Genomic DNA, 23,795 nt, shown 5'->3' with positions numbered 1-23,795 from the left:
TTAAACTCTTTCTAGGCTGTTTAAGACGCTGCAAACTATGTGCATGTAACCTACATGTGCCCTCCCATATAATTTAAATTATCTTTAGGTTTCTTATAGTACCTTATACAATATTTAATGCTATGGTAAACAGTTGTAAATGCTGTATAAATAGTTGCAGCAAATTTGTTTTGTTTTTGGAACTTTATGGAATTTTATCTTCAGTTGGTTGGATGCAAAACCCTTGCATATGGAGGACCAACTGTACTTTCGTTCTTCCATAAATTTACATACTTCATTCTTTTAAAAAACGTTACAGTATTCTTGTGTTTGTATATTTAACCAGGTCTCTGTTAATGGGCAAGTTTTACTTATCTTTTGCTACAGACTGCTGCAGTGAACGTCCCTGTACATGTATGCTTGCTTACAACTGCAAATGTTTCTGCAGTATGGATTCTTAGAAGTGTTACTGTGGAATCAAGGCGTGTGCTGCTGCTGCTGCTGCTGCTAAGTCACTTCAGTCGTGTCCGACTCTGTGTGACCCCATAGACGGAAGCCCACCAGGCTCCCCCGTCCCTGGGATTCTCCAGGCAAGAACACTGGAGTGGGTTGCCATTTCCTTCTCCAATGTGTGAAAGTGAAAAGTGAAAGTAAAGTCGCTCAGTCGCGTCCGACCCCTAGCGACCCCACGGACTGCAGCCCACCAGGCTCCTCCATCCATGGGATTTTCCAGGCAAGAGTACTGAAGTGGCTTGCCATTGCCTTCTCCGCAAGGCGTGTGCATGCTTTGCCAAATCGCCCTCCGAATGGTTGAACCTGGTGCCTCTTCAAGAAGGTGGGAGGGGTGGGCAGAAAACTTCGGGCCTCCGAGCAGCAGGCGGCGCTGTGAGCGCCCCTCCGCGCCAGTGGCGAGGCCCCGCTGACGGACTTCCGCTCGCGGAGTTGGCGCAGGCCCGGCAGAGCTGACGCCGGAGGCCGAGCGAGCGGTGGGTCGCGATGCCGTACGCCAACCAGCCCACCGTGCGGATCACTGAGCTCACCGACGAGAATGTCAAGTTCATCATCGAGAACACGGACCTGGCGTAAGACTGCTGGGGGAAGAGGTTGGCGGTTCTGGAGAGCCAGGGGCCCCTGCCTGCGCGACGCCGTGTCTTTTCAGAACCGGCTCCCGGGCCAGGGCTTCCGCTTTGGGCACGGTGGGGCGCAGGCCCGGCCTGTCGAGGCTGCGGTGCCCACACGCCGCTTGGTTTTCATTCCTCAGGGTGGCAAATTCTATCCGGAGGGTCTTCATCGCTGAGGTGCCCATAATAGGTAAGCGACCCCACTCTCGTTGCCAGGGCTACCAGGCCTCTCTCCCCCCACCCCACCCCTCCCCTCACCTTCCAGCTGCTGCCTCCAGCCTTGGTTTGGGCGAGGAATTGGGGGCGCTAAGAGAACAGTCGTGCTGGAGAGTTGATCGGGCCCTTGGCCCGAGGCCATTCTGGCCACCTCTCTGGCTTCCACGGGCTATTTATTTAGTTCCATTCTTTTCCGTGCGTTGGTGACGCGCATGGGTTCAGGAGTCTGTGGACTCAGAAACTGTTTTCACTTATTATCGCTGCGAAACTTGGGCAAGCTATTAAACTCTGTTGCAGCCCGCTCTATAATGTTCGAACGCTAATAGCAGTTGTCAGGGCGACGTTAACGATTAAGGGGAATAATCTCTGTGCCTTGTGTTCAGTGAGTGTCCAGTGCCAGAAGATGTGAATCTGTTCCGTCAGCTCCATTTCGGGAGCATATAAACTCCAGGCAGTGGTGCTGGGCACTGGAAACACAGAGCTGTTAAGTACAGGGTTCTTCAGGAGTTCATCTTAAGTCGCTCAGTCGCGTCCGACTCTTTGCGGCCCCATGGACTGTAGCCCACCAGGCTCCTCTGTCCGTGGGATTCTCCAGGCAAGAATACTGGAGTGGGTGGCCATTTCCTTCTCTAGAGGATCTTCCCGACCCAGGAATCAGACTCTCTTCTCCTGCATTTGCAGGCAGATTCTTTTAGGGTTTAAGGAGGACCGTAGCTACAGTGGTTTTGACACTTCGAGGAGAAAGAATCTGTTTCTGCTTTGGTTCCAGCCCCTCTTCACTGGGTGTTCTGCATATACTTCAAATATTTTCTGAGTGTCAACTCAGAGTTTGGTTTAGGAAAAAGAGATGCAAGCTATATTTACTGCATCAAGAGTGCAAATTCCTAAGGAGATAAACAGGCCAGTTGGTTGGTAAGCAAGAGGACATTGTAGTCTTTCCACCATTACCACCCCCAGGAGACTTTTTCACTCAGAGCTTGGAGTGCTGCTTCTCCTTCTCTGCCTGATCACCCCATGGGGTCTCAGGCCCTTAGTTTCATCATGAGTAAAATGAGGCAGTTGTGCTGTAGGGTGCAGCCCTGACATTCCAAGTGCCACTTTCCCCACAAGTAGCATGAAGCACCTCTTGCAGTCGAGACTCCAGCTAGGAATACAGAAATTAAGACATCTGAAGATCCAAAGAATTTTTGAAGCTTGAGGTGGAAGCAAGATGCACACAAATATAACGCAGCTTGACAAGTGTCTTAAGAGAAGTCTGGACAGAGTTCTAGAAGAGAGTAGCTTCTTCCCGGGAGAGAGTGTTCATCTCTGTATCACAGAGCGGGGCAGGGCTTGGTTTATAGGAAGCTCACAGGATTTTAAACTGCACAGGAGAGGTTAAAGGCAGGGCAGTAGGAGGAAAGGCAGAGACAGAAAAGCTTGGCTCTTAGTCCTTACTTGGCTCAGGTTTAGGAAGCAGAAGGACAAGCAGGTGGGGGTCTGGTCATGTCTGGTCCTCTATTCCTAGTGTCCACGCCCCTCATTGGAAAGTTGGTCTCCACTGCCCTTTGACTTCTGAATTTAATTGCTTATGTACACATATTTATGAATGAATGAGTTAATGTGTGTTTAAGTCAACTATGTGTGACACTACAGTTCGTCTCCTCCTCGCTCTTGACTGGTAGGGATTAGTATGACTTGCCCATTAAAAGAATTGTGTAAACATGATTTGGTTGAATGATAATAAAGTATTAATTTGGGTAATCTAGTCATTATATCACAAAAGGAGATGTGGACCATAAGTCTATGTTACTTCTCTGAGGTTTGTCCAACTTTCAAGTGCCCAAATAGTTTGTGCTCTTGCTGGTGTTGCCATGAGTAGCAGATTTAAGTGCTTCCCACAGAAATATTCAGCTCTAAGAAACTTGTTCTCATTCTAGTGGTATCTTTAGGTCAGTGTTTTTGGGGTAATACAGGAAACTCTCTGCATCATAACTGCCTGAGCAGGGAAGTACAGTGTGGTATGTGTGGTTCTTATTAAAATGCAGCTTCCTGGGCCCCACTCCAGAGCTGTGAATCACAGTCTCTGCCAGCCTGACTCGGCCTCTGCAATTTAATAAGCACTAGATGATTTGGAGGGGCTCAGATGGTAAAGAATCTGCCTCAGTGCAGGGAACCCCCGGAGTTCGATCCCTGGGTCGGGAAGATTTCTCTGAGAAGAGCATGGCAACCCACTCCAGTAGTCTTGCCTGGAGAATCCCATGGACAGAGGAGCCTGGCAGGCTGCAGTCCATGGGATTGCGAAGAGTCAGACACGACTGAGCACCTAACACTTTCAGATGATTTTTATATCTGGAAAACCAGTGCTAAGTCTTTAGGTGAATTTGGTGGCTAATCTGCCTGTCTGCTTTTTCTGCTTCCTTCATTCTTTAGCAATTGACTGGGTTCAGATTGATGCCAATTCCTCCGTCCTTCATGACGAGTTCATTGCTCACAGACTTGGTGAGTGCTGGGTTTGGAGAGTTACAGGGAGGGGGCTGTGCCAGTGTCAGAGGAAGACGCGTCCTCACTCCCAAGGGGACTTCTGGACTCGCCTTCAGCTTGGCCCCTTGGCCTTCTTCAGTGTGCGTTTCTGTGTCTTCCAGGGTTGATCCCTCTCACCAGTGACGACATTGTGGACAAGCTGCAGTACTCCCGGGTATGCTCTGTGCTTGGGGAGCTTGGGGAAGGCAGGGAACTCAGTTCCCAAAGAGAATTTTTTCCTGCCATCTTGATTTTGCCTTTTAGAAAGACAGTGTGGAGATGTTGTCTGGAGCCCAAGGCAGGCATCTGTCTTTGGTTCTGATGGGACCACAGATCGATGGGGCTCAAGGGGCATCAGAGAGTCTCATTAGCCAGAGGGGACATACACCTGGATGCTCATTTATACCGAATGGGTGGAGCTGTTTCTTTTCAGCATCTGATGTACAATGTTTTCCAGAGCATCTCTTCCCAGGGACAGGGGCCTAGGAGGCTAAAGGGAGTCACCAGAAGGATAGCAGGTGAGGACACGGAGCAGAGGGAGTGAGAATGTTCTGCAGAGCAGCACCTGTCTGCCAGCTGTATGCCTCACCCTGTAGATTGTCTTACTGAAACATGACTCCATTCCTCTGGGGCAATGTTTGCCACTTCCATGATACATTAACGGACTCAATTAGGGAGCGTGCAGGATAGGATTAGGTCACCTGCATCCTTTCACGAGAGCTGCGTTAGTTGACAGCTTGAGAGTATTCCTCCTTGATGGCTTTGGGTGGTCCTGAATCAACCCCTTTTCTGGTATCCCCAGGGGCACATCATTTTGGCATGCTACTGGCTAATTTGATATATTTTGTAAATGTATATGTGTGTTGCTGTTTGTTTGTTTTATTGATTATTTATTTTTGGCTCTGATGGGTCTGTGTTGCTGCTTGAGCTGTTTCTAGTTGCGTCGAGCGGGGGGTACTCCTGGTTGCAGTGTGCAGGCCTCTCGTTGCGGAGCTCTGGCCCCAGGCTCGAGGGCCTCAGAAGCTGTGGCACAGACTCGGGAGCTGCTGCTTGCTGGCTCAGGAGTAGTTGTGGTGCATGGGCTCAGTTGTTCCACAGCATGTGGGGTCTTCCTGGACCAGGGATTGAACCTGTGTCCCCCTGCATTGACAGGTGGATTCTTACCCACTGCGCCATCAGGGAAGTCCGTATATGTGGTTTTTTTTTTAAATATTCAAGCACACAGGAAAGTGTGAAGCTAATAAAACAAATAGGCATGCTGCCATCAAACCACTTGTCACATTTTGACATTTTATCACTTTTGCTTCATGTCCCCAGAGTCTATTTTTAAGAAATAAAACATCACGTAATATTGGTAAAGACAGTTGTACCACCGATTGAAGAGCAGTTAGTCCATATCTTACATAAAGATATGCATCCCCCGTGACCTAACAGTTCCTTCCATTAAATTTTTTTCTAGTATTGCATTTACTGAATAAAGATGGTGTGGATTTTTTGTTTGTGTTTTCTTAAAATTTGCAGAAAAGTTTAGAATACATCCTCATTCTCATTTCACTTTTAATTTCCAGTTGTTGATACTTTGCTGTATTTGCTTTGTTTCATATAGATGTTGTGATTTTTGCTAAACTATCTGAAAGAACATTACAGAAATCACAATACTTCTCCCCTAACTGCATCAGCATGCATGTCCTAAAAATTAGGATATTTTCTTACCTAACCACAATATTATGCCTAAGAAAATTAGTGTGGATTTGTACTATCTATATACAGTCTAAATTCAGATTTTCCTAGTTATCCTCGAAATGTCCTTAATTGTTTTTTGGTTTGGCTGAACTGCTTGACTTACCAGATCTTAGTTCCTTCACTAGGGTTTGAACCCCACACTCTTGACAGAGAAAGGACAGAGTCCTAACCACTGGACTGCCAAGGAATTCCCGCTAATTGGCTTTTTGTTTCTGGGTCTGTGATACATGCATTGCATTTGGTTGTTACACCTCTTTAGTCTCTTGATCTCTTGAACAGACTCGTCTCTTTTCATTGTACTTTTTTTTTCCTTAGTTTGAGTACCTTTCTGTATTTTTGTCTTTCATTACATTTTGATTCTTTAATTTCATATTTCTAAGAGTGATTCCATCTCAAGGGTCTAGGTTGACTTCCTGTCCCACCTGTGTGTGATTACAAGCTGGCCAGGTGTGGCCCATAGATTTCCTTCATCGTCTTGAAAACGTCAAAAGTAGCTTGGATTTTCCTCACTAATATGAGGGGAGAACAGGTTGCTTGACTACATTCTAGTACCTCTCTTCTTGCCTGAAGTTAAATGGTAGCAGCTAGTCTCTTAAGATGGGAGTGTTTCAAGAATCAGTTTAAAGAATGGCGAACTTGAGAATTATTAAAGCTGAGTGACACTTACATGGTGGCAGTCTGTTATACTCTGCTTTTGGGAATGTATGAAACTTTTTTAGAAAAGGTCAGTAGTCTGGAGCTTAAAAGGTACTTTTTTCTATTGTCCCCTAGATTGTTTTAAGTGGTAACTGCATTCCCAAGCTAGTTCCAGCTCATGGATACTGAACTGTGCGGGATGAAAGCCTCCTCTGTTAGTGCCTTGGTTCTCTGAGGAAGAGCCGTTTAGCAGCCCAAGAGTGGTGTGTAGATGGACACAGCTGACAAGAGACCGGCGGCTGTGGTCCACCCTTTCATCAGAGGAGGAACCTTCAGGGACAGGGTATTAGAAGGGGGAGCCAAGCCAGACTGCACCGTCTCCCCACAGGCTCACTGCTGTCTGTCTCCCGCCTCAGGACTGCACGTGTGAGGAGTTCTGCCCGGAGTGCTCGGTGGAGTTCACTCTGGACGTGCGGTGCAACGAAGACCAGACGCGGCATGTCACGTCTCGAGACCTCATCTCCAACAGCCCCCGCGTCATTCCGGTCAGGAAGGCCCGCCTCGCTGGGGCCTTTGCTGTTCGCCTGGCTCCAATGGGCCAGATTGGGGTGGATTCTTAGAAGATGCCAACTTCCCTGTGTTACCCTCCGCCTTAACGTGAGCCTGATGCTTAGAAGTGCTAATGATTCTGGACCCTTGCCAGGATGGGCAGAAACACTGGTGCTGTGGGCCCCCTGCCCCCTTAGGACCCCTTTGAAGACCATGCTACTGTTTTTTTGGCTGAGGAGGTTGTCACAGCCATGAGATAGGGGTTAGAGGCCAGTCACCAGCACAGACGGGATCCCTGGAGGTGCTGGAAGATTTCCGGGTGAGATGAGCAGCTGCTAATAAATGCCTCTGTTTGGACTCCCTGCAGGTGACATCTAGGAACCGAGATAATGACCCCAACGACTACGTGGAGCAGGACGGTAAGGTGCCCCGAGAGAGGCAGAGACCAGACCCAGCCTCTCGTGTTGTCTGGTCGTCCAGGGGCTGCAGGTCAGATGCGGAGAACTGTGCCTCTGCCGGCCCTCGAGTGACCCTCACCTGTCCCCACAGACATTCTCATCGTCAAGCTGAGAAAGGGCCAGGAGCTGAGACTGCGAGCCTATGCCAAAAAAGGCTTTGGCAAGGAACATGCCAAGTGGAATCCAACTGCAGGGGTGGCTTTTGAGTATGACCCTGACAATGCCCTGAGGCACACGGTGTACCCCAAGCCGGAGGAATGGTATGTTCCTGGTGGGAGTGAAGGCCGGCTGGGTGGGCGGGTGTGGAAGTGGCTCCTAGTGACCCAGATGGGGCAGCCTATGAGACACGGGTCCCATGAAAGCGGCCATAGCAACCCTCTGCTGACCTCTGTTTGACCTCAGGCCCAAGAGTGAGTACTCAGAGCTGGATGAGGATGAGTCACAGGCCCCCTATGACCCCAACGGCAAGCCAGAGAGGTAAGACCCTGGTTTGGCACTCGAAGGTCACATGTGTAAGAACATACAGGTCTGGTGCAGCCTCTGAGTTAGGGAGCCCCTTTCCCTCCTGTCCAGTTCCCCTCAGCTGTGGAGGGGCCGGTAACTACTGAACCCCCCTCAAGTCCCCCTTCTGGTCACTGGGAGAAGGGGGCCCTCCAGTTATCCAGACTGTTCCTGTTGGGATTATTCAGCCCCCAAAGAAACATCAACATAAGATCAAACCTAGGGTCCCAAACTGCCCAAAGCCTTCTAGTGACAAACGTGAGAATGCTGGAGCAGGTGGCACTGCTTGTTTATCTCCCTTCCCCTCATTGTGGGATGTGTCTGTACACAAGTGTTTTGAGGTTTTCACACAGTATCTTTCTGAGGCAGCTGTGGTCCTCTTGAGGTCCTACAGAGTGCACTGGGACCACTGTTTTTAAGAAGCTGGATGGAGGTCAACCCTGGGACAAGGTCAAATTCACGGGGAGAAAGGAGTCAGGACCCAGAAGGGAGGGAGGCCCTTGGCCAAAGCTGGGGCCCGCTGGCCTGAATGCTTCGTGGAGGGCTCTCACTGGACTCTTGCCTCTCAGGTTTTACTACAATGTGGAGTCTTGTGGCTCTCTGCGCCCCGAGACCATCGTCCTTTCAGCCCTCTCTGGATTAAAGAAGAAGCTGAGTGATTTACAGACCCAGTTAAGCCATGAGATCCAGAGTGACGTCCTCACCATAAACTAGCCGCAGCTCACCTGTTTTGAGCAAAACAGTTGGATTTCAGGTCTCTTCTGTGACTCTTTTTGGCTCCTGGGGACTGGACAGCTGTTGCTCAAGTTTCTTGGCAAGCCTTCAGTACCAGTTAGCAAGGCAGCAGCGGGAAGGGGTAGGTCCATCCCAGCCTTGCTCAGTTGCAGGTCACCAGGGACGCCACTATCATTGCTAGTGCCCCCTGAAACACTCCTTCCACCCTGTCTCCCAGTGTGCCTCGGGGGCCGTAGGGCTCCCCTGTTGACAACCACTGAGCTGGATTCTCATCTCTGGGTCATTTAAGTGTCCTGAATTTGAGAACCCTTAAGAGTAGTGTTCAGTTCAGTTCAGTCGCTCAGTCGTGTGTTAGGCCCAGGCTATCCCCCTCTTCCCGCCAGTAAACCTTGTATTTTGTTCTCTACCCGTCAGTTTCAGTCTTCACCAACAATGGCCAGATGATTTAATTTGGGGGGGGGGGGCAGGGATGAGGACAAGGACCTTAATGAAGATCTGGCCTTGACCCCTTAGCCCTGTAGGTAGGCACACACCCAACGCAGTTAATTAGGCAGCCTGGCAGGAGAAGCCTGGAGAAAACCGGAAATCTAGTACAGAAAGGAAGGGTTATTTATTAACAGTAGTTGTCTTTTGAAAGTTTTTATTTTTGGCAATAAAGAGCACAACGTACGTAATCTCCTTCATGCGTCATCGAGCCATGAACCGAGCCAGCCAGCTCTGCCTCCCTCCCCGTGGCCTCTGGGTGCCCTTCTTCAGGGTAGCTTACTCCTGGGGTGGTCATTCCCTGGGTCAGGTTCAGAGCTGAATGGGCTGTGGCCCCTCCCTGGCTCCAGGGCTCTGTCAGGAGGGGCCTCTTGCTTTACCATCCTCCTGCCACGACTCGAATAGTGGTTATTTACAACAGGGTCTGTTCCCACAGATCAGAACCCTACAATATTAAAAACAAAAAACCCAACACACACACAACCAAAGGTTTGATGTGAGTAGAAAGATAGCCCTTCTGCACGGTAGTCAATAAATACCAGCACTAGAAAATCAATTGCTTTAATTGCATTTCAGCAGGGAGCCTCAGCACCATGTGGGGAGGAGGAAATGGGGAGGTCTCGGTTTCTGAGTCCTTTTGGCCAGAGGGAGGCCACACGGGGCAGGGGGGCACCCTCCACGGGTGCACTGCCCACCTAGTCAGTGAGGGGGCAGCAGGGTGCTCCCCCCCACCCCGCAGTCCTGCTGGGGGCCGGCCTGGCCCTGAAGCAGGATAGAGCTCGGGATGGGCCACCCTCCCTGGGCTGAGGTAACCAGCACCCTGCCCCCAGGGTGTCGTCTTAGCTTATGAAGCAGGAGGAGCCTGGGCAGAAACCACTTTAAAGCCAGATTTTCACCTGAGGTGTCAGCCAGATGTCACCTCTGCATAAAACTCCCAAGTGCAAGGCTGCTGAGTGGCACAGTGTAAGCTTGGGTCCTTTCTGTGCCACCAGCCTCAGAGGGACCGAGAAGCCACCTGCCGTCTCCACCCCTGGGTTGCGTGGGAAAGCCAGCAGCCAGGGCAGGCGCCCGGAGTGCGGACTGTCTCCCTCCTAGGGTGCAAAGCAGGAGCGCTGGTACCCCTTGGGGGACAAGAAAAACCACCGCCCTCACATTCAGAAACAGCCCTGACTATGGCCTGGTCATGGGGATAAAAAACGTGTATGTGGTGGCAGGGAGGGACAGAGGGGAAATCTTATTAATAGAGAGCAACGTCATAAGCCATATATATTAAAATCATTAACCGTATACAGTCCTATGGTAGTTCCAGCCCCTCACACATGCTCAGGTGGCATGGCCAGCCCTTTGCCTTAGTCCAGTCTCACCCTTGGGGGCAGAGAAGGGACGGCTTGCTCCCTTTCTCTGGGCTCCTGGCCCACAGCCCCTGCAGGCCGTCCACGATACGCTGCAGGCAGCCCCAGCGGTCTTCTGGGCACGCTAGCTCTGCCGTCATTGGGAAGGGGCCTTGGCCTCGCTGCTGTCCCCCTGGCTGGGCTTTGGCTTTAGCAGGATGAACCTGTTGAGGAGGTCCGTTTCTGAGCTGGCCTGGGCTGCCGCATACCCCTCACCTGTGGACACAGACGCAGGCTGAGGACTTGGGCCCAGGACAGAAGACCCCTGCCCAGCAAACCTTGCCCTCCACAGAGCCTCCTGGCTGGTGGGGGTGACGCACAGCAGTGACTCACCGGTGAAGCTGGAGGCCTCGGCGATGTTCTGGGAACCTGTGATGTGGTGCCAGTAGGCACTGCGGGGCAGCATGGTAGTGGGCGTGCAGGGGTATGAGTAATGTTCTGTGCCCTTGTTCAGCAGCTGTGGGGCAGAGAAGGGTCAGCGGCTAAGTCCAGGGGCGGCCAGCCCAGGACCCTGCCTGCCTCTGCCATACACATGAGCTGGAGACGGCTGGCACTCCCAGTCTTCTGACTGCCCGCCCGCCGCCCCCTACCCTGGACTGAGACGCACGTGGCCTCACCCTCACGTTCTTCTCCATCTCCAGCAGGACTCGTTTGTGCTGCTCTGCGATGGCCAGGGTGGCACTGTGGACCCGCTGGTAAATCTGTTCCCCTTCCTGTGTCTGGAAGGTGTACAGCCCTTCCCCAGCGTCACACATCCTGGGGACACGGAGCACAGACAGCAAGGTGGTAGGCGTGTCCCAAATATGTGCACACGCTCAGGCTCTCCTCTGGGAGCAGGCAGGGCTGTTATCTGAGGCCTGACTACCCAGCTCAAACGCGCTGAACACTTTCCACGTGCCAGGTGCTGGTCTAAATGCTTTACAAGAATTAATCCATTCTGTTTTCTCCACCACCTGGTCTGTGTGCAATTAGTTTCCTCATTACTACAGTTTTTCTTAAACTATCTTATAAATGAGAAAACTGAAGCATTCAGAAGCTAAGTAGCAACCAAAGTTAGATGGTGGAGTATACAGAATTGGAGTCTAGGCAGGAGGCTCCAGAGTTCAAGCTATACCCAGTCCTCACCATCATCACCCAGTGTACGAGGCTAGGTACTTTTATTATCCCATATGACAGGTAAGAAAACTGAGACACAGGTCTGCCATCACAGAGCTGGTCAGTGCCAGTGCCAGTATCTGATTTGAGCTTTTGACGTACTTGCTGGGAGCCTCGACCTCTTCATCTGTTAAATGGGAATATTATGTTCCCCTTCAGCATGCTATGCTGATAAATGAACTTTCAGCCCAGGGCCCAACACAAGTGAATGGCAGCCACCATCAAGACCATGGCTGGAGGGTGGGGAGGCGAGTGGGTCCTACCGGCCAGCCTCAAAGGTGAAGCGGGTGGCATCCCGGCCATAGCGGCGCAATGAGCAGAGGGGCCACGAGACGAGCTTCACGCGGGGGTTGTGTATGTCCCAGAGGTAGATGTTCTCGTGGGTGATCTGCAGCTTGCACTCGCCGTACACGTCCAGGTTGGGACAGGGCAGCAGGAAGACATTGAAGCGATCTGGAGGGGGAGGACAAGAGGGCCTGGAGCTTTCCGGGGGGTGAGGGGGAGGTCCCCCACCCCCACCCTGTGCCAGCACCAGGCCTCACCTGTCTGCTCACACTGCACTCCTGGGGCCAGGAGGTCTGGCTCTCCCAGACTGATGTCGTTGAGCCTCGACCCCAGACACTCCACAGAGAGTGTCTTGTACCACTCCTCTGCCTCCAGCTCTGGAGAAAACAGTATCTCATCATGCTGCCAACTCAGGGTCCCTCGGCAGCCCACCCCACCTGCTTCAGCCAGAGTAGTCCCCGCACGCCAGGCAGAGAGGACGAGGCCAGTGGACTCTGCCTGCCTGCCCACCTCATCCTGGGGGGCGGCTCCCTCAAAGGCGCCCTCCTCCCCAACACCTCACACCCCGTCAGGAGAGCTAGCCTGGCTCTGCCCCCTACCAACTGGACCTTGACCAGCATACTGCCTACAGCCCCATCCCCTCACCTGAGTCGCAGGTGAAGGTCCGTGCTGAGTCGTCAGTGAATATGATGGCCACTGCCTGCCTCTTGGTCTCCTTGGGGAGCCGTGTGACACACTTGACATTGCTGATCTCTGTCACCTGGCACGGCATCCACAAGGGACTCAGCCAGGTTGAAGCACCTCCGACTACATCCCCCCACAGCTCTGCCACCCCCAGAAGGGTCCTGTTGACCCTTAGGACTCTGAACAAATCATCACTGCTTACAGGTTGGGGAGCTAGGGCTCAGGCCCCCTAACCTTGGGGCAGCCTCGGAGGCACACGGACTTCTCGTCTGGATACTTTTCCAGCCGCTGGGGCCCCTTGCTGGAGGACTTCCGGAATACCAGCCAGCACCTCCGGTAGATCTGTGGGGCGAGATGGCAGGGGGATGGACCCTGGACCACTCCCAACGCAGCCAAAGTGACCCTGCAGTTTTCCCTGCCTACCACGAGGGGCAGTGCCACATAGCCTTCTTGGGGGCTCAGGCGACCTGGGACAGGTGACACCAGTGTGACACCCCACCCTGGGGAAGAAACCCCTCCCCAAATTGAAAAGGCAGTCATTTCTTGGCTGGCTCCATAAAAGGTGCTCCTGAGTTACTGTTTACTATGAGTTCAGCTCTGGGTTTAATCTAAGTAGCCAACATTTCAGAGAAGGCAATGGCAAGCCACTCCAGTACTCATGAACGGAGGAGCCTGGTAGGCTGCAGTCCATGGGGTCACTACGAGTCAGACATGACTGAGCGACTTCACTTTCACTTTTCACTTTCACACATTGGAGAAGGAAATGGCAACCCACTCCAGTGTTCTTGCCTGGAGAATCCCAGGGACGGGGGAGCCCGGTGGGCTTCCATCTATGGGGTCACACAGAGTCGGACACGACTGAAGTGACTTAGCAGCAGCAGCCAACATTTATTGAGTGCTTCCTATTTGTGCTTTTTGTTATTAGCACTCCTCACATTTAATCTCAGGGTCACTCTTGAGGTCAGTTCTATTATCATCGTCACTTAACATGGAATCTGAGGCACCCAAGAGTTGAGTAACAGCTTATGAATGGTAGAGCTGGTATTTAAAACCGGCTGCCTGGAGCCACGGCTATACTGGGAAACCACTGTGCTAAGGCTCTGCCCAGAAGCATTGGCCAGGACAGAGGCAATGTCGTGCAGACAGGAATCAGGCCTGAGCCTGCTTCCAGCCTGCACATGACTGCAGCCCTCGTTCTTAGAGCCAGGGGATAGCTCTTGATCTAGGTAACACCCCCTCTTGTCTCTAGGATCTCTTCATTCACTGACCATCTTGGGAATGAAGGGAACCAGGGTTAGTTTCCTGCTCCAGTTGGGAAACCAGATGCTCTCAGAGGTCAAGGAGCAGAGCCAGGAACCTGGAATCATCCCACAGCACAGTGCCTTCCCCAGTAAGGTTCATCACTCCTTGTCCTAACCACCACCAATGACCCTTGCCTAAATCCACCTAAATTCTCTATAGAGCTTCCTGGACTCCATCTGAGGGGCAAGGGAGCCAGGGAGTGGGGAGCCAACCACTCTCCAGGGCTACAGGGGCAAACTGGCTTGTCAGACCCCTGCCACATTGGTAGCCCTAGCCACTTGCCTGGGCCTCTGACTCCTCCTCCTATTGCTCTTTTCCAGCCCAAAGTCCAGCTGGGATGTACCTACTCTTTCAGCAAGCCCTCCAGAAGGCTGGCAGAGCCATTCCCCGGGAATCTCCAGCGCTCCTCTCACTGGCAAACAGTGTGGAGACTGAGGGGCCCTGCTCTTTGCCCTGCCACCTGGGCACCAGGTCCTTGGCAGGCAGGTTCCCAGGGTGCGGTGGGCCGAGGCAGTCTCCATCCTGAGAAGCTATCCACACCAGGCTATTTCTGGCTCCGGAGACTCTAGGAGATGTGCCTGTCCCTGCCTCCCGACCCTGGTTCAGCCCTCGGCCTGTCCACATAAACCCCAGCAGGCCTCAGCTCTAAACTGAGCAGCTCTTTTAGGGCACAGACTGTATTTTATTCTCAGAATCCTCACATCCCAGTAGCCTCGTGAACAGAGCCTGCTGAACAAGTGAATGATCATGTGTAGGGACCGTGAATGGATGGATGGATGAATGAATGCTGCCAACTCAGATATGCCTGCCAGGCTGGGCTCTGTGCAGCCTGCAGGGGCAGAAGGCCTGGGGGCCTGAGCACTCTGGTTGCCTGGTTACAAGATACACACACACACATGCACACACGCGCACACACACACACTCGCACGAACACAGAGCCCCAGGGAACCACTGCGCTCAAGAGCCCTCCTTCCCCACTTCTCACAGGTCTTTGATCAGCGCTTCAGAAACGCTCTGCCACAGCTCTGCCTTGGGAGGAAAGCCCTGGCAGGTAGGAGGGCCCGCTCCTGATCTCTTCCAGCCCTCCCCCCTTCACCTCTGGGCTGAGACAAGAATGGCCGGGTGGCCCCAGCCCCTCACAGCAGATCTGCAGGGGGAAGTCGAGTTCCCTGAGTGGGGGTGACTCCAGACGGGGCCTGGCCACACCCCAGCTCCTAAACCCTGCCCTTGACTGTGTCCACCATAGGTTCCTTGGCCTCCCCCTGAAACAGGCCAGGTCCTGAGCCCAAGTGGCCACCTCAAGTGGCTTGGCTTCCTGGGAAACTCTGCTCTGGACCGGCCCTCGGCCCAGCTGGCCCCTGGGGACCTGAAGGCCCTGACAGGTCTGGGTCCTGGGGAAGGGGGAGCCACACTAGAAGCTGAGACCCTGCCCCTTGCCTCCCCACCTTAGCCTTAGCTTTTCTCCTTGTTCTGTGTTCCAAGTGGGCTCCATCCTTCTCTCAGGGCAAGAACACAGTGGCTGATGGCCACCAGGGCCCAGGCTGGGACACAGTCCAAATCCAGGTAAGACCCCAACGTGCCCACCAGCTAAGTGGCTGCCCCTGCCTGGACAGAAGAGCCCCCATCAGGGGCCCTGGGGGTGGGGGCCACAGGAATGGAAGGAGCGCAAGAACCACCCTGCTCCAATGCCAGTCCTGTTCTGTCTGGTACCCGTGCAGGGGCCCCTGAGTGAGTATCAGAGCCTGGCTCCTCTGCCAGCCCACACTGCTGAGCCAGGAAACCTTGAAAGTCAGATCGCACCCCCACTCCCACCAAGGCCATGGGGGAGGGGAGGGGAGGCGGGCAGGGGGCCCAGGTAAACACAAGACTAGGGCCATCTCAGGGCTCAGGGTTTCCTTCTTACTGGGGAGACCCCTCAATGGAGAGAGCAGGGAGGGTCAGGGAATAAAGGCAGCTCTTGGGACAACCTCAGCAAGATTATTAAGTTGGTCCCTGGGGCCTCTGCTCATGGCTTTTGTGGGGGTTTCACTAGTAGGGGGTGGGAGAGGGTGCACATCCAGCAAAGGTGCATCTGAGGCCTCAACTCCATAGGCCCTCCAAGCCCCCAAAACCTGGGAAGAAAGCAGCTGGGCCCAGTGCCATGGGCCATCCCACCCAGGTTCTCATTCATGAACTACATAAATGCCAGTTTCTGTGCCCCAGCAACCAACCACTCTCCTTGGCCAATACTTCAACCATAGAAGCAACAACCAAAGATAAATAAATGCCGGTACACAGCAAGCCGCGGGAAGCAGGGGAGATGAGGTACTTTAAAGAAAAGAGGCCAGGAGAGGGGAGGGGGAGACAAGGAGGTGATGGCAGGGGGAAGTGACAAGCTGGTCTCAGCTCAGATAAGCCCGGCATTTCCAGCCACTGCCCGGGCGACAACTTCAACAATAGCAGGGGAGCCGCCTGCCCATCGGCCACCACCGCTGGCCCAGCCACCAGGACTCCAGCCAGCCAGGCTGGGGCAGGGGCTGCAGTGGGCAGAGCCGGGCCCAGGCACATGCCAGGCAGTCCGCCGGCCAGAAACCTCGAGAGACCGGCAATGCACGATGGCCGGCCGGGAACCGGTGGGTGGCCACGCACCCCTGACATCCCAGATGCCAGACCGAGGGCCCCGTGGAAGGTGGCTCACCCCGAGCTTCCTGCTCTTCATCTTCACGTAGCCTTGCTTGACGATGTCGTTGAAATTGGTCGCCATGGTTTCTCTGCTGTGTCTTTGAGGCTCGGCTCTCTCGGGCGCCGAGGGGAGGGATGCCCAGGTGGCCTCGGTTTCCCCGGCTCCTCCGATCACCTGTTCGAGATCCTCCGACGGGGCTGCTGCGCGGAGCTGCTCCTCACCTCGCCCGCCTCAGCATTGTTCTAGCAGCTCCTTCGCCCGGCGCCTGCTGGAAATAAAAATGACAGGGAGATTAGACAGTGACATCTTTCTCTTCCCTGGCTGTCTCGCTCTTTCTTCCCTTCCTCGACCCACACTCGTCCCCTCCCTTCCTCCCTCAGCCCGCCCTTCTTCCTTCCCTTCCCTCCCCACACCAGGACGGCAGAACCATTCAGGAAAACCCGAGGTGGAGGCCTCTACGAGGAAAATGGTCTAGCCCAGTCCCCTCCCTCACACGGTTAACCCCTTCCTGGGAGGATGGCTCCGGCTCCTGCTGTGGAGGTGGGGGTGGAGGAAAAGGTGGCCAGGAGCTGCTGGCGGGGCCCTAACTCCTGCTGCAGCTGAGGGGCAGGCTTCCAGCAAGCCCCCCTCCTGCGCGGGCACCTCCCTGTGGGAAGCCTTCCAGGAGATGGGCTCCTGGGAGATGGCACAGATTCTGGGACCATGCTCTCCGAGGTTAGATGATCCACCCCGTCAGTCTCAGCAGACAGCCCTTCCACCCCCCACCCCAGACCCTCTGTCCCACTCTGTTCTATACCTGGATCTCCCCAGCTCCAGGCAAGAGTCTGAGAACCGTCCCCTCAAACCCTGCTCTCCCCGCCCCCTGGAACTCTTCAGCAGCCCGTCTGGGTGCTGCTTCCTGGGTGGGAGGGCAGAGTCCAGTGGGGCGGGCCTGCAGATAAGCCTGAGGAATGTGCTGGGCAGGCTGGCAGTGGCCACTGCCGAAGCGGTTGCCTTGCCCTGGCGCTGGGAAGGCCAGGGTGGTCTGTGAGGGCACTGGGTCGGGACAACACTCTCGGTGTCCCATGTTCTGGACCCGGGCAGGAGTTGATTACACAGAGAACTAGCAAACACCTGGGCTCGGAGCAAAGGACACAGCTGGACCACCTTGAGGGGGACCATGGAGAAGTCCATATGCAGCTGGAAAAGGGGTGCCACCAGGGGCTCTTGAATCAGGCAGGTCAGACTTGGCGGAGGAGGGTGTCTCAGTGATGACCCGGCCCAACGTCCATTTCAGATCATTTTACGGTTGGGGAAAAGCAAGCTGCCAGAGAGAAGAGGCAGCATGGCCAAGGTCACATAGCAAGTCCAGGCTTCAGCCAGGGACAAATAAGTTCCGGAGTGGTTGATGGAGGCGGGCCTGGGAATGGGATGCTCTGCCACCTGGCTCTGGCCACTCACCACAGCCTTAGCCTTCTCTACCACCCGGGCTCGGGGACAGGGCTGTGCCCGCAACATGGTCCCCCACGTCTCCAGGCTCACCGGATGAGACTGTAGTAGTGCTGCTGGGGTCAGCTGGGCATCTGTGCTGCCAGGACAGGACCCCGGGGCAAGCGTCCTGCTGGAGCTGCCAGCAGCTTGACATTAATTAATCTTCTGGAGGCCTGTCTGTCGAGTCCCTAACAAGGAACAGATGTGGCTACCCCAGTATGCACATGCAAACAGGCGAAGGGACACAGAGGGTAGCGCTCTCTATGCCCCATGTCCCCGAGAGCCCCTTCAGTACCCCTCAGCCGCCTCCGTGCCCGTCCACGCCCTGTCTTTCAGCTCCCTGGGGGCCAGGACCCTGCCACACCCAAGCGATCTGTTTTCCTCCTATAAGGTCGGCTGTGGGGTCCCTTCCTGGTACTGACCCCTCCAACAGCCTTGCCAGACCCAGGTGCTGGCACTCAGAGATGAGCAAGCTTTCCCAGCTCTGTCTCCACCATCTGGGGCTTACTTGACCCCCCAGCAAGGACCAGCTCTGTAAAAGTCCCCTCTGAGATGATGGCCAGCCGGCCACTGGCTGAGGGTCCGTAGCAAGGAAGGCCTCTTTCAGAATACACTGACTAGCATGCACGGGGCCCCTGGGCTCATCAAAGACAGCTCGGGATGTGGCCCAGCCAGGAACATGCATTTAACAGCAAGAGGTCCTGGGCAAGCCACTTAACATCTCAGCACCTCAATTTCCCCATCGGTAAAATAAAATAAAAGATAAATCAGCCATTTTAAATGAGGAAATGAATCCTTGCCTGCCCACGCTGGACCAAGAGCATCTGCCTTGAAAACCCAAAGGGCTATTTGTATTTCGAGAACTGCTGCCCAGCCAAGGGCTGTGAGATCACCCTAACCCAGCCTTCCACCTGCCCAACACAGGCCTGCTCCTTCCTGCCTCTCCCTGTTACCTTCCCTGCCGTATCCCTTGAGTGACTGCAGCCGCCAAGCTCTCAGGAGTACCCCTGGCACGTCTGTCCATGGGTCCACACCCCACCCTAGGCCCCAGGCCCTAGAAATAAACCCACGGGAAGAGTAACCTTCCAGGGAGAGCCTGGGAGGCCAGGCGCCCGGCAGCTCACGCTGGCCTGGAGTCACAGGTGGTGCTGCCCTTACTCTCCTAATAAATATGCAAGAGCAAGCCCCACGCTGGGGCCCAGATTGGTACAGCACAGGAGAGCTGGGGAGGCGGGGAGAGAGGGGGAAGGGTCAATAGGTAACTTACACATTTGATGGGCCATGGGATCAAGGTGGGGGGTTTACCCAGAACCAACCAATCCCCCGAAGGACGTGGCCCCCTGGCTGAGCCTGTGCAGACCCAATCAGGCATCAAGAGATGGCGGGTGGCTGAGCACAGCAGGCACGAACCAGGAAGGTGCCCCCCCGCAGCCCCCCTCCCCTTACCGCACCTGGGGCCACTTTCCCCATCACTACTGAACCCCCAGCAGCTCTGGCACTCACAAGCCTGCAGCAGGGAAAGATGCCCCACTAACTGTGGTCTCAGGTCTGTAAGGTCAGCTCTGAGCACTCTGAGAAGCTAAGCAGGGTGTCGAGCACCCCCTCAACACAGCTCCTCAACGGGGGAGGAGTAAGGACCCCCATTCCTCCTCCCAGCCTAGCATCAATGTTGTTGCTCAGCCACAAATGGTACCTGCCCCCAACCAGGACACCACTGGCTCCTCCAGAGAGAGCTGGACTCTGAAATGTGCCCCCTCTCCCAGGAAGAGCAGGCGTCCTGTGCGGAAGGGGTAGGAGACTCCCTGGTGCTCAGCAGAGGGGTGGAGCGGGGCCACTGCCCACCTGCCCCGTGGGACAGCCGTCTTAGCACTCCCTCCCTGCACCCGGATTCCGCCTGGAGGCTTGGCTCCAGAACAAACGCTACTTGCTGCTGCTGGCAACCAATGGCTGAGCCGGAGTGGCTGTCGGCTTGGCTGGGCCTCCCCACCCCACGACAGATCGGATCTTATCAGGGCTTGGGGACAGCCCTGCCGGGACCCCGGCTCACTGATGGCTCGCTGTCTCCACCCGCTGGCAAAGATCCTATCGACCGGATTGTCTCCTGCACCAGGGACATTTCCCATCCCCCACCCCCACCCGGTCCTCTCTACCCCCATGTGATGGCTATCAGGGACCAGGAGGAGGTCCTCCCTTCCCCGGAGGGCCCCACCCCTGACCTCCTCCACCCCTGCAAATCCTCACAAGCAACCACCACCTGAAACACCGCAGGTCTGAAAGTGGGTGGCAAAGTCAGATCCAAAACCAATTGGGAAGAGAAAAACTGGCAGAAAAAGACATCAGAACAGTCACTGTCTTCTGGGCCCTCCAGCCAGGAAGGTGGTGCTATGTCTCCAGACCACTGCCGCTGGTCTCCCTCCTGTCCCCTGCCCACCCTTCCGGCCTCACCTCCCCCCTGCCAGGGGGCGGTGAGGGGGGGATGTCCCTCAACATGCCTAACTCCTACCCACGCAGGATCACTGCACTTGCTGTTCCCTGCCTATACAACACTGTTCCCTCAGATGGTCCAAGGTACATTCTACTGCATCAGTTTAAAGACCATCACCTTAGAGAGGCCTTCCCTGGCCACCCTGACCAAATGGAGCCCCCAGTCAGCCTCTACCACCACACCCAGTTTCCACTGTGCCCACATATCCCTATAGGTTTTATAGGGATGAAGATGAAGATCTGCTGGTTTGCTTGGCCACTGTCTCCAACAACATCCTAGAACGTCAGCTCCCTGATGGCTGCTGCTGCTGCTGCTAAGTCACTTCAGTCGTGTCCAACTCTGTGTGACTGCATAGACGGCAGCCTACCAGGCTCCCCTGTCCCTGGAATTCTCCAGGCAAAAACACTGGAGTGGGTTGCCATTTCCTTCTCCAATGTGTAAGCCTCCTCTAATTAACAGCTCCATCCTAGCACCTAGAATGCTGCCCAGTGCAAAGTGTTGTTTAGTCACTCAGAGGTGACACCTCTGTCCATGGAATTTCCCAGGCAAGAATACTGGAGTGGGTAGCCATTCCCTTCTCCAGGGAATCTTCCCAACCCAGGGATCAAACCCACATCTCCTGCATTGCAGGTGGATTCTTTACTGCTGAGTGCAGAGTAGGTACTCAGTACATGGAGGGTGAAAACGTAATTATCTCCAGGATTTGTTTTGTCCTTTTCATCCTTTCTCCACCACCACCACCAATATCCACCTGGTCAGAGCCAGCTCAGCTTCCAAAGACATGTGGGCAGCGGTGGGTTCCCATTTCCCTGGGCTCCAGACCCACAGTTTGGTTCAGAGCTGACCCGGGGGGCAACAGCACTGCTGACACCGTGTCTGGGCCTGGCTGGGTGGCCCCACCTTGGCCCTGGTTGTTGGGTGAGATCATGCCCAGCTCTGCTGCTCTGCCTGGGAGAAAAAAGGTAGAAGTAGCCATGGCCCAGGCTCAGAAGAACAGGCAACTGGAGGCACAGCTCCTGAGACCCATCCCAGCTGGGGGACAGGACTGGCCTGCACTGGAGCCACATCTCTTGAAAGGGGCAAGAAAGAACTTTGCACTATATAAGCCCAGCCTCAAATCGCTGCTGTGGATCCTGCCCGCCCGTCACTGACCTTGACTCTCACACCCCTACACCCAAAACCCTCCATCTGAGTCTCCTGGCAACAGTCACACAGCCTCGGCTTGGGACATGGCCCAGGTGCCAGCCTCCACTCATACCCCTCTGCAGTGACAGCAAGCATTTAACAGGAAGCTGGACTTTGGGAGTCCTGGGGGAGACAGTGAACAGGACCCCAGGAACAGGCAGAAACAATCAACAAAAGCGGGCAACTAGCTGCGAGTTTAAGCGGTAGGGCAGGAATCATCTGCAGGTGGGGTGGACGGTGGGGGCAGTTGGAGAGTCTCTAGGAATTTAGGGGCGGGGTGACTGAGAGAGTAGGAGGCCATGAGAGCAGAAAGGGTGCGAGGAGGCAAGCACAAGCTGAGCTGTGCCCCTTCGAGATGGCAGGGCCAGGGAGCACAAGTGCCTGGGCTCCTCCGATGGGAAGGTATCGGGCAGGTGCGGGTCAAGGTGAGGTCAAGCCCCGACCTCGGGTCCCCTGGAGAAGAGAGCTGGGGGAAGGTGGGGCTCAAGGGGTAGTGCCGGGGGCAGGGACTGGCTTTTGGAAGTGGATCCCTGAGGATCCCCACATGGTAGGAAGGTCCCACGGGCTTGGAGAGTCCTCACGGGGGAGTAGCCGAGGGTCTGGAGGGCTCCTGCGCGACCTGAGGCCCCCTCCCCGCCTCGCGCCGCACTAGTTACCTGGGCGCCGCGGCCCCTGCCGGGGGCGCTGGCTCAGCGGGCGGCGGGCCAGGCTCATGCCGGCCCGGCAGCGGCGGCGCCGGGCTCCGGGCGGGGACGGAGAGGGAGGCGCGGCCGTCCAGCTGGGCTCCGGCCGGGACTCCGCGGAGCCGCCCCGCAGCCCGGCTCAGCCTCGCCGCTCCGCCCCGCCCCGGGCCCCCTGGCGGCCCGCCCCCGCCGTATTCCTCCGAGCTGAGGGACACCGACTTCTGCCCCGGCTTCCCTGCCCTCCCCGCCTCCTCCCACCTCCACCCGCGCCGCCATTCCCGGCTTGCCTCCGCGGGCCCCATCAGGTCGCCCTCCTCACCCCCGGCTCAGCCTCACCTTCCCTTCCTGGGCCCCCAGTCGCAGTCTCACATCGCCTCTCAGCCCCTGAAATCTGAACTCCACCTCAGCTCCCAGTCCCCAAATCTCTACCACCCTCTCTCCATTTCTACAGGAATCATGCACACATCCCTTGCTCCCCTGTCCCCTAGAGGACTCCTTGGACCCTTCTCAGTCTAGCCTTCCGGAGGACCCCCACCCCCAGGGACTCCCTGTCGCCCTTCTCCAGCACTCTCCACCGCACCCCGCACAATCGAGTACCTGCATCAGCGCCTCTCTCCCAGATTGTCAGCTCCCCCAGCAGTCGGCCAGCTTCTTCCTCCCAGCCTCCTCACCACCCTCAAATCACCCAATACTTCCATCTTGCATCCCCCTGAGACTTTTCCAAATCCTATGGCCCGCCATCACCCCGCAGCACTCACCTCACAGCTCGTCAGTCTTATCACTGCCCTGTTGGAATCACAAACCGCAGGCCTCCATAAGCTGTGCCAGGCAAGCATGCAGAGGTCGCCTAGGGCCTCCCCACAGGTGGAACTCTGTCACCCCTCTGATTTTCTGGTCTGCACCCTTTAACACCAGTGGTTTGCAGAGTGAAGGGTCAGCATCAACATCACTTTGAAACTTGTTCGAAAAGCAAATTCCCTACCCCAGCCCAGACCTGTGAAATCAGGATCTCTAGGCTTAGTGCCCAGAAATCTGCGTTTTAACAAGCCCCTAGGTGACTCGGATGCACGTTAAACACTGCTTTACACCAAGTACACAAAACAAAACAAGAGGCCACACCTGAACAGCTGAAATCCTTAAACATGAAAATGCTTCCCAGTCTAACCCTTGACCAGGTTTTCTCTGAGCGGAGAGCCCAAGGCATTGAGGGTCCAAGAACCACAGCGCTCACTCATGGATCCCATGCCCCTGCCTTCTAATCACTGGGCCTCAGTCTAAATCTGGCCCATGGGACTTCTTAGGGGGCTGCTTCCCTTCCCCTGAATACCTTGTAGGGTGGTCACTCTCATGCCAGTGGCCACCAAGGGAGCCCCAAGGGCTCCTAGCAGCCTCCACCCTGGTCAGGAGCTAACCAGTCCCATGCTGCCAGGGGGAGGAGGGGACCACGCTCATCTTGTCCTTGCTGGCTAAGCTGGCCTGGGTCTCGACCTCCTCCTGACCTCCATATGCGTCTTTCAAACTTGACCCCACCTGCTTTGCTTCAAACCACAGCTCGTAAAGCTTCCAGCAC

At 55.1% G+C, this 23,795-nt stretch overlaps 2 protein-coding genes across 5 annotated transcripts; one reads left to right on the top strand and one right to left on the bottom strand.

Annotated features, from left to right (window-relative positions):
• The first annotated feature begins 732 nt into the window (after positions 1-732).
• Positions 733-9,114, top strand: POLR2C (RNA polymerase II subunit C). Its single transcript, XM_055412691.2, has 9 exons — positions 733-1,061; positions 1,241-1,290; positions 3,729-3,797; positions 3,941-3,993; positions 6,614-6,742; positions 7,114-7,165; positions 7,296-7,464; positions 7,607-7,681; positions 8,275-9,114. Exons 1-9 carry the CDS (start codon positions 976-978, stop codon positions 8,417-8,419), a joined length of 828 nt encoding a protein of 275 aa, XP_055268666.1. The 5' UTR covers positions 733-975; the 3' UTR covers positions 8,420-9,114.
• A 354-nt stretch (positions 9,115-9,468) lies between these two features.
• Positions 9,469-22,332, bottom strand: DOK4 (docking protein 4). Of its 4 annotated transcripts, XM_055412686.2 has the most exons (9): positions 22,199-22,332; positions 16,418-16,670; positions 12,673-12,780; positions 12,400-12,514; positions 12,012-12,131; positions 11,733-11,922; positions 10,932-11,070; positions 10,648-10,771; positions 9,469-10,530 (listed from the first exon to the last, which is right to left on the bottom strand). In XM_055412686.2, the coding sequence occupies exons 2-9, from the start codon at positions 16,481-16,483 to the stop codon at positions 10,412-10,414; spliced, it is 981 nt and encodes a 326-aa protein (XP_055268661.1). In that variant the 5' UTR covers positions 16,484-16,670; positions 22,199-22,332; the 3' UTR covers positions 9,469-10,411. The 4 variants fall into 4 exon arrangements, with proteins under 4 accessions (XP_055268661.1, XP_055268658.2, XP_055268659.2 ...); XM_055412683.2 differs by having other exon boundaries at positions 9,469-10,771; XM_055412684.2 differs by having other exon boundaries at positions 9,469-10,771; positions 16,418-16,667; positions 22,199-22,320.
• Positions 22,333-23,795: the final 1,463 nt, after the last annotated feature.

This window comes from Moschus berezovskii, chromosome 22, assembly GCF_049115385.1.
Source record: "Moschus berezovskii isolate FMDL1 chromosome 22, NW_MosBer_1.0, whole genome shotgun sequence".
Classification (NCBI taxonomy): Eukaryota; Metazoa; Chordata; class Mammalia; order Artiodactyla; family Moschidae; genus Moschus; species Moschus berezovskii.
Note: the sequence above shows the minus strand (reverse complement) of the source record. Positions and strands in the feature narration are given on the sequence as shown.

What these genes read in the sequence shown, in the direction of transcription:
- DOK4 (XM_055412683.2), bottom strand. Translation starts at nt 16,483, where the DNA reads ATGGCGACCAATTTCAACGACATCGTCAAGCAAGGCTACGTGAAGATG. An exon ending in GCCTCCGAGGCTGCCCCAAG is followed by an intron (nt 12,515 to 12,672) that starts GTTAGGGGGCCT and finishes ATGCCGTGCCAG; the next exon opens with GTGACAGAGATCAGCAATGT. An exon ending in TTCACCTTTGAGGCTGGCCG is followed by an intron (nt 11,071 to 11,732) that starts GTAGGACCCACT and finishes CCGTGTCCCCAG; the next exon opens with GATGTGTGACGCTGGGGAAG.
- POLR2C (XM_055412691.2), top strand. Translation starts at nt 976, where the DNA reads ATGCCGTACGCCAACCAGCCCACCGTGCGGATCACTGAGCTCACCGAC. An exon ending in CGCTGAGGTGCCCATAATAG is followed by an intron (nt 1,291 to 3,728) that starts GTAAGCGACCCC and finishes TTCATTCTTTAG; the next exon opens with CAATTGACTGGGTTCAGATT. An exon ending in CGACTACGTGGAGCAGGACG is followed by an intron (nt 7,166 to 7,295) that starts GTAAGGTGCCCC and finishes CTGTCCCCACAG; the next exon opens with ACATTCTCATCGTCAAGCTG.